The sequence below is a fragment of the Phoenix dactylifera genome, unplaced genomic scaffold, assembly GCF_009389715.1.
Source record: "Phoenix dactylifera cultivar Barhee BC4 unplaced genomic scaffold, palm_55x_up_171113_PBpolish2nd_filt_p 000474F, whole genome shotgun sequence".
NCBI classification, from domain to species: domain Eukaryota; kingdom Viridiplantae; phylum Streptophyta; class Magnoliopsida; order Arecales; family Arecaceae; genus Phoenix; species Phoenix dactylifera.
The window spans coordinates 3,192-12,437 of record NW_024067896.1 but is presented as its reverse complement, the minus strand read 5'-3'; the positions used below and the strand labels follow the sequence as shown (position 1 = coordinate 12,437).

Below are 9,246 nucleotides of genomic sequence, written 5' to 3'. Positions count from 1 at the left end.
TTCTTTCCATCGCTTTGCCTCTTTCCATCTCTTGCCACACTCTCTTTAGGATAGATTACAATTTTTTTGATTCGTATCTTGAGCTGGAATCCCTTAAGAAAAGATAAAGGAGAAGTAGAAATTTTGTGGATATTTTTTTATTTCTAAAATCTTTCCATATTTCTTTTGTATTTTTTAAAATTTTAAAATAAAAAATATTTATGGCGTCACTGGTTGGATCGATCGGTCGAACCGGTTAACCGGCCGGAGAGCCGAGGCGCGTCCCGGTCCGGTTTTCAAAACATTCCACTTGTTGCCGCACTTTACTCGCTCCCGTTTTCAAAACCCCGCCTTCCCCCTCCCTACTTCAGATTTGGGGCTTAGGTCAGGGTGGCTCAATTGGACGTCGGATTCTCTTCTCCATTCCTCGAAGACGCTTCTCTTCCTCTCCCTTTCCCACTCCGCGGCGGCCGGCGACGGCCGGCAGACGTCGACGGAAGACGGCGCCTTCCCCCCTTCCCTCCTGTCTATTCTTTCTTGAGAAATATTTATAACACAGGTTTCACCCTCGGAGACGGAAATAGTCTTAGAGTTGCCGGCACGGAGACCAGGGCATCCGTGCCGGTTGTTCCGACTGTCTTCTCAATCTCACGAGATCCGTTCTTCTTTTTTCTATTTCTCAGGTAATTGTCGCATGTCCTTCCGGACCTTCCCCATTGATGGATCTTTAGGGCTCCGGGGTGGCGATCCCTGCTTCAATACGCTAGGATAGGTTGTCTCAGTTTAGTGATCACAGTGGCTAGTATTCTTTTTTTAATAGTTGCCCTCTACTTCAGTTGTTTTTTTCCTCTATTCTTGATGTGATCCGTTTTAAAAAGATGTATGTTTTTAGGAAAAAGATAATCCCAGAGATTACCCGCTACTGATCACCGCTCACTTTACCAAGGGATGTGGTAGTGGGTGTGTGGCTGAATGCAGTCGGGGCTGACTTACGCCACCAATCCCACCGTGTTGGCACCAATCTCCAACAGCCACATCCCGTGTGAACTGAGTGGCCATCATTAGTGGGTAATCGGTAGCAGTAATGTTTCTAAAGACAGTCTAGGGCTGCAGATTTATTTATTTGTTTATTTTGGACATCTTAGTTCTTTGATCATAAGATTCAATTAATGGTTTGGAGGGAAAGCTTCGATGCATTCTTATTGATTTCACCTGTTCTTTATCTGATTATTTTTGTAAAGAAAACTGGTTTGCTTTATTAGGAGAGGCGGTAGTGGAGGTGGAGGAGAGATGCAGCCATAGAAGTTGACTGGTATGGCAAAAGCTGCTGTAGTTGAGCCTTCTTCTTCCAATACCTTGCCATTTGGGAGAGCGCAGTCTGATGTGAAAATGAAAAGGAAGACCCCCTCAGAGCTTAGAGTACATTTCTATTGGCTTCCCTTTTCCGATTTTTGTAGCTATATGACCAAAGAAAAAAAAATCCAAATGCAAACTCCTAGTGCATCTGTAAAGTTAATTCTAGCTATGTGCAAAAAAAAAAAGATGCTTCTATTTGTATCGCTATATTCTTGTGTTATTTCTATCTAGAATTAGCCACTATATATCTCTTAGATTATGATGTTGTTACTTAAATCTGATGCCCGTGAATTTTCATTGTATTAAACTTTCTTTATTTATTGACTTTATATAAACTGGCATGTTTTTTCTATTGTCATTCTGTTGCATGATCATCTACATATTCTTGTTGCAGTTTGTCACCAAGCTTATTTCCTATAGTGGGTGTTCATCATAAACAACAAAATAGTGAATTTCACCTGATTGAAATTATATCACCACCTTTCATGTTTTATCAGTAAATAATGCATCAGAAAAGAAAGGAGGTTAAATAATTGATTAGTGACCCTTTGGAAACTATTGCCTAGTTGTTAAAGTGTATATATGAGACTGTGAACTTGGCTGGAGAGGGATTTTTGTGTACCTATAGTCATATATTTTTCTTAATTTATTCTCATTTTAGTAATGAGATTCTGAATGATGGGACTGTCCAAATTTTTCTAATTGTGGTTCTTTGTTTGATTTAGGCATATGCATCATTTTACTTTTAAGTTCCCTATTTCTTTTTTTTTTTTTTCACCCGATTCACCTTGTTCTTTTACATTGTGCTTCTTTATGTTACAATAATTATTTGACAAGGCTGAGTTGAAGTTAGATTTATCAAGGCATGCTAATTATGCTGTGTTAGTAAATGTACTTTATGAATATACTCTTTGTTATCAAGTGATAGATTTATCAAGGCATGCTAAATATGCTGTGCTAGTAAATGTACTTTATGAATTTACTTTTTGTTATCAAGTGATTCCTTTGTTCCTGTTTGGTTTTGGAGTAAGTTTTCCTTCAATTAATGGTTCAATATATTTCCAATCCACTTTGTTCTGGAGTAAACTACCCCATCCTATTGCTTGGAATATCCTATGCTGGATTAAAAGGAAATCTATATTGCTTTCCATTTTTCAAAATGCATACTGTGCTCCTTGAATAAAGTTTGTTGTTGGAAGTTATTTGACAACAATAACTGGAGTCGACAGGTTAATCTAGTGTCTTAGCATTCAGTAGGTTTATCAACATCATTTTTAAGTTTCCATAGATTCTGGGATATTATGGTAGAATGTCAGTAGATGAAAGGGCACTGACAAGGCTTGCATGCACAAATTGCTTGTGAAGTGATATCATTGCTCAGATTTTTGTATTTGTCGGTAATACATGTTCATATTTTATCCAATTCTAGGTGTGAACACATGTTATCTACATGTGTGTAAATTCATACATGTTCATTTATGTTCGTATGCTGCCAATATATGTATGCATGCAGAATTTAAGCATAAAAACCCATGCATGTAAGTGTTTATTGCACATTAAAATGCGGATATTAAATACCTAGTTAGCATTTGAATGAGCACTGACTTTTATTTGAATATGCATGCATATATGACAGGGGGAACAGTTGAAGCGAAGGGGTGGTGAGATGCTAGCTGGCTGGGGATTGCCTCCATTGCTGGCTTCTGACAGGTAGGCTTATGATTTGAATGTTCTTTTTTCAATTACTAATTTTTACTGACTGTACTGATTCTTGTCAGGGTCAGCAGTGGAATGAACGATGGGGTTAAGAAACCTGAATCATTGAAGATTCCGAAATACATCGACACCCATGTTGATGATGTGTATCCTGTCAAGAAGTCCAGTGAGAGATGCAGAGTACTTTATGGAAAAGCTAAGGTTGCAAAGGTTTCTATTAGAATTTATTTATCATTTTATGTTTAGCCCAACACCTCTAGCTAAGCCAACCCCAAGTGGCAGGGTCAAGGCCTTGATATTTATGGCTACAGTCATTTTCATGTTTAACATCTTTGTGTGACATACATATGACTTTTCTGGAGTTCATGATTAAACTATTTCATTTTGATTTGTGTTCTGATTAAAGTGCATTTTTTTTTCTCTATCTAAAGCAGGATCCTTCAATTACCAATGAAATGTCTAATGACCTTGCTAATCTGTCAGCTGCCTGTAGCTTTCCAGCTAAAGGCATGTCCTTGGTTTCATGGTATTCCTTTGATTTACACCTGAGTTAGATGCTGTACATTGACAAAAATGTGGCATAGTTCTTTGTTATTCTGCTAACTTATTTATTATATGATTTTCATGTTCTAATTAGTGGTAATGCTGCTCCTCTTAAAAACTCCGAGTGTCCTGGCCAGTCTGCCAAGGATGTTAGCGATCAAGGTTTCCGCAAGATTGAGAAATGTAGCCAAAATGCATTGCGTAATGTTGTTGATCTTCATCTGGGAAATGAGAAGCTAGCTGATTGTGCCAGCATTGATATGGTAGCCTTTACATATAGATAGTATTTTAAGTTTTTCATTTAGAGCAATTTATAATTCAATACTGCATGTTTAATTGCTTTATTGCTTTTGATAGGAAAAAGCGCTTAAAGGGTTTGTTGCTCGTGATGTGCCTGCAAGATCTGGTTTGTTGGCTGATTCTTCTGGAAGACTTGGTGAACTTCTGTCAAACTCTTCAAGCACTTTCCGTTCTGAAATTCTCATGCCTGGACATAGGGCTCCTCTTGATTTGACTTTGAAAACTACCTTGCGTATTGTTTCATCAACCTCAGTGAAATGGTGAGTGTGACAATACTTGGCAATACATTCTTCATACAACTATCCTAACCTATGCTTATGTTTTTCTTGTAAGGACGGAAAGTTGAACTATATTAGAATTTGCAATTTGTAGACTTGTAATCTTGTTATAGCTGATAACCATAACTCAAGACGAGTACCTCATGTTTTCACTTTGATTTGTCTTGATCAAATTGAATTATTCTTTTCTTCCCAATAAATTGAATTAGTGGAATTGACTTTAGTAATTCTGAATAGAATACTCATAGTTTACGGTCCTTTAAATTTCTATATGTGCTGTCTCCTTGGTTGTTCTCTGCATTTGGAATGATTGTAAACACCTTCTCAAGGCGAGAAGACTTTGTTGCCATTTCTGTGGTTTCATATGTTTGTATGTGGTTTGGATTATGTATTATAATCAGGTTGGGGATAAAATGTCCGCTATAATGCGAGAGTGTGAGAGTCCAAGCAAATGACATGCAATAAGGTTTGAAATATTCTGGTATTGGGTTCTGTAGGTCATCTATTGTTACGTTGTGTACAATGTTATGCCCCTCTAATTCTTTGCAGATACAAGATGGTATGGCATGGTATATACCGCGGTACCTATCTCAGTTGAGGTGGCATCTATTGCAGTATGACCATTTGGTTGAGCATTGCATGCAACCTCATTTGTGTGGAAGCTCCCTAGGATACAATGTCACTGTTTAGTTAATATATCTGCTTTCTGCAGGCAGGGGTAGGCACAAAGCTCGATGATGTCCAGCAGAAAGTAAGAAGGCTTAAGTGAGTGCCTTGAACCTGCCATAGGCCTGCCAGAATCCATCTATTATTAACACTATTACAGTATTCCTGGAGTTTTCTTATATAAATGGTAAAATGGACTTGCTAACCATGAAAAGTGCAAAATAATATTAAGTAGTCTTTATATCCAACTAGTGTCAATATAATAATATCAAAATCAAAGTTTGAATCAATGTTTGTCATACTGTACATGTATTGAACTAAGACTCGATATGCTGAGCCGACCCTGTACTGGGTCTATGGATACTATATCAACATAGTATTGGTATAGACTCCGGTATCGAGATGGTGAACCTTGGTTTGAATTGTATAAGTACAAAGATTGATCTACGATCAACTAATGATATCTATACTATTTTAACAATCGTGTTAATATTAGTTTAATATAACTATAGGTATCCTTATTATTAAGCCATATTTAGAATAGATTTTATCCTATATGTTGACAGCTATTTGTTTTACTGCATCATATGCTGAATATCAATATGGTGTGATTAAACCTAAGTACTTATATCACTGATCTGCAAAGAGAGCTATATTTTGGACTGGAGAATTACAATTCATGTGTTTATGCCTGTGTAAAGGCTTTTTTTATATAAAATCTTTCCATAAAGACTGATTTTGTCCTTTTCTTTGAGAGACTCCTGATGTGCTTGTGAATGTTTTCCTTGCTACACCATTGAAATATCATTGTAATTTAAGGACATTGCATCATTTATTTTTTCTTGCTACAATAGACTTTCATTTCCCTGGATAAATCCAGAAGGTCATAATGTCTTAATTGCTGTTTATCTTTAGGTGTCATAGGGTAGGTGCAAGTCCTGCTACCATTGATATAAGCCAGTTTACTCAGTTTTCTTGCCATAAAGATAAAAAAAACTGGCTGCACATCTGGGCATAGTGCCACTGCTGAGATCTTGTATTCAAAGGCTTTGCATTCATGGGCATATCCTCAGTCTTCTCTGCTCCTTCTATCATATCTGCAATGGCCTCGTCAGCTGTAAAGGGAGGTTTGTTGGTTAATCCCTTGAACATGATTATTTATTTTCTTAAATGTATTGGGTAATGTTGAAACACCGTCTACCCGGAACTGGGGAGAGGGAATGTGGTGCGCACCTCCACGAGGGTGGACCCACTTTATTTTAGAAGTCATTCTCAAATATTTGATTGTTGGAATAATACCTAAAATTTTATACTGATTTATGTATGTAGAAGTGGACTTCTTAGTGAAAAGGCAACAGGACTGGGAAGATTCGTTTCAGAATCTTTACTACATGCTCAGAAAGAACATGTGCAACATTTTTTATGGTATTCACTTATGCATTGGTGATCTTCCTTTAATAGTTTTCTGGACAGATTTTTGTTTGTTAGCTATGATTTCTGAAATCAGTTGTTTATTTTAAGGTTGATTATGCTTATTTATATTCAATATTTTTTAGCAGTGAGGGCTGATTAAACTATTGAAATAGTTTGATGTGTGCAAAAAAATCCTTTTCTGCAACCATTTATATATTTCTTTTCATTATCTTATCAGAATGAGAAAAACTTGGATAGTTTCTTTTGTCATTTTTATGATGTCAGTTGTATGGTTTACCACTGACGATGCTCGACTTCTTACTTGGTGCTGTGATCTTTTCCATCAATTTTGTCTTATATATACAGAAAACACATGCTTTCTTATCTTGTTAGGTCAGTTTTATGGTTTTAATATGGTTTGGATGCTCCCATTGTTCACGATATATGATTTTTCCAATGTTATCCACAAGGTTAATCTTTTAAATTTTTGCTCATATTTGTCAAACTGATTTGGCTAGGATGATTAGAAAAGGCTGGAAGCCGGAATGGCCCCATGTTGCGCAGGTATCCTAAAATATTAGTGGAAAGTTGGAGCTAAATGGAAATAACAGCAGGCTTGGCTATTCTTTTTGAATTGTAGTAAGCATATCATAGAATGATTAACAAGGGCAGGAACCTGGTGGGTGATGTGAAGGAAAGGCATTTCAAAATGAAAGAAAGACATCTCTTTGTTTTGTGCTTGTGTTTTCATCTATAATTATAATGTAAACTCCGCTGGTTTGACTCCACCCCAAGTTTGACTCCAATATTTTATTCCTTTTGGAAGCGCATGTCTCTCTCTCAATGGCACGGCCTACCACTTTTATTTAAAAATGCTTTCCAACAAAATAATAAAATTTCTCTCCTCTATATGAAAAATGAAATGGGAGTTTGACTTCAACTCTTTTTTCACTAGCAAGATAAGAGTTTCGGCCATGGTTAGTTTCCCCTTTCCCAAACACTTTCCATGTTTTTTTTTCTTTTTTTTTTCTTTCCCAAACCTCGCTCGACAGTCCATATCCAGCATTAAATAAGATACTATTGAAGCTTTTTAATATATTAATTTACTTTTAATTATTTTCAGTAGTGGGAATCTCAATGATGATGAAACTCTAATTCCAATTTAGACAATCCTTAAATTTTATGTTCATCCATCCATCTCTCATATTTATTATTTACATTTACTATGCTTTTCTTTTCATTTTAATAAGAAAGAAATTCCATGAAAAGGACTTATTAAAAAAATTGGAGGAAGGCCTTCATGGAATGTTTCTTCCTTTTTTCTGTGAATTAAGTAGTGTAATGAAACCAGAATCAGCATAACTGATTTTATAAACATGATTTCTTTTATGAATAGTATAGTTTAGAAGGGTATATAAAGTATTTAGTATTTGATAGATCACAATATTTATCATATATTCTAATTTCTACTGTTCGCACATGCCAAATGCCTAGTGGATATGAATTTTCAAAGCCCTTTGGTATTTATCATGAAGAATCAACACAATCACATCCTCTCTTATATGTTATGAGGCTTTAATCATCAACTACTAATGACAAATTTTGTCATTTATTATTGTCATATTGATTATCCTAGTTAAGAAAAGTGCATTTAGTCTGAAACTGCTACCATCGGGGATTTGAAGATCTAGTGCTTGTGTGAAGAAAGAATGTTCAGTTGCCATGTGAACTGAATAGGGAACTAGGGCATTATTTGGTGGATATAAGAATGCAAATAGGCAAAATTTTGTATTTGGGTTGGTCTGTTCAACTCGAAACCTTCTTGAGTTTAGTCTTGGATAGCTTGAGTTTATTTAAAACCAAGCTAACCTGCATAAAATACATAATAAGTGTACATTTCATATACTATGTGTTTTGTAGATAGGAATCGCAGTGGGTAAGGTAGCTGCAAAATTTGCCCTATCCATATTCGAACCCATTTAAAATCCTACTATTCGATTCCGTTCCAAATCTGATTAAAAATTTCCCTAGAAATTCCAAACCATCCTATCAAAAAATGGTAAATCCATTGGGTACCCAAACCCGCCTGATTAATCTTTATTTGGATTAGGTTATTCGGGTTGGGTTGGGTTGGGTTGGGTAGGGTACTCGGCCCGGAATTACAAAAAAGTAAAAAGGAAGGGGGGGGGGGTAGAGGTAAAGACTTTTGCATAATTACTTGAATATAACTAATATCAAGTAAAAATCAATAATATAAATAATAATATATCAAACTAAAATCAATAATACATGACAGAGGTTAGATATCCTTGGGGTTTGAGGTTTAAGTCCCCTCACCTCTCTCTTGTATATATATTTTTATAAAATTTTATTATATATGTATATATAGATGTATGTATGTATGTATATATGGATATATGCATATATGTGTCTATATATATATATATACATATATATATATATACATATATATATATATACATATATATATATATACATATATATATATATATACATATATACATATATATATATATTATAATCGGGTTTGGGTAGTGGCTGGTTGCTTGATATTGTGATCATTCTTGATCAGCAAGAAGCATATATGGCTCTTGAAAAATTATGAAAAATATGTACATATTATATATAATTGAGTTTGGGTAGCGGGTATCCGAGGGTCAAATCCCAAACCCCAATGGGTTTTAATTTAAAACCCAAACCCTTCTCAAACCCTATAGGGTTTTGCTAAATGGGCTGTATTAGGATTTGGGATGGGTTGGATACCCAAAAAGACTCATCCAACTGCCATCCCTATTTGTGGATATATGCATGTCAATTGTTTATTGGTCTGCATTCTTTATAATTATATCAATAAAATTTGTTATATAAATGCTAAAAAAGATGAAGATATAGTGGTTGTAATCCTTTCATTAAGGAAACACACCCGTTGTATGTGTTTTATATAACTGCTAGTTTTGGTTTTGGGTGGGATCAT

At 35.4% G+C, this 9,246-nt stretch overlaps 1 protein-coding gene across 5 annotated transcripts; it reads left to right on the top strand.

The window, feature by feature from the left end:
• Positions 1-337: 337 nt before the first annotated feature.
• Positions 338-5,927, top strand: LOC120106131. 5 transcript variants are annotated; one of them, XM_039119022.1, is made up of 9 exons: positions 339-538; positions 663-751; positions 1,242-1,398; positions 2,972-3,045; positions 3,114-3,261; positions 3,486-3,577; positions 3,689-3,857; positions 3,952-4,154; positions 5,754-5,926. In XM_039119022.1, the coding sequence occupies exons 3-9, from the start codon at positions 1,294-1,296 to the stop codon at positions 5,854-5,856; spliced, it is 894 nt and encodes a 297-aa protein (XP_038974950.1). In that variant the 5' UTR covers positions 339-538; positions 663-751; positions 1,242-1,293; the 3' UTR covers positions 5,857-5,926. The 5 variants fall into 5 exon arrangements, with proteins under 5 accessions (XP_038974954.1, XP_038974950.1, XP_038974951.1 ...); XM_039119026.1 differs by lacking the exon at positions 663-751 and having other exon boundaries at positions 338-662; positions 3,123-3,261; positions 5,754-5,927; XM_039119023.1 differs by lacking the exon at positions 663-751 and having other exon boundaries at positions 339-662; positions 3,114-3,252; positions 3,483-3,577.
• Positions 5,928-9,246: the final 3,319 nt, after the last annotated feature.

Coding starts and splice junctions, on each gene's coding strand:
- LOC120106131 (XM_039119022.1), top strand. CDS start 1,294: ATGGCAAAAGCTGCTGTAGTTGAGCCTTCTTCTTCCAATACCTTGCCA. Junction 3,858..3,951: donor ATTGTGCCAGCATTGATATG/GTAGCCTTTACA, acceptor TGCTTTTGATAG/GAAAAAGCGCTTAAAGGGTT. Junction 4,155..5,753: donor TCATCAACCTCAGTGAAATG/GTGAGTGTGACA, acceptor GTTTATCTTTAG/GTGTCATAGGGTAGGTGCAA.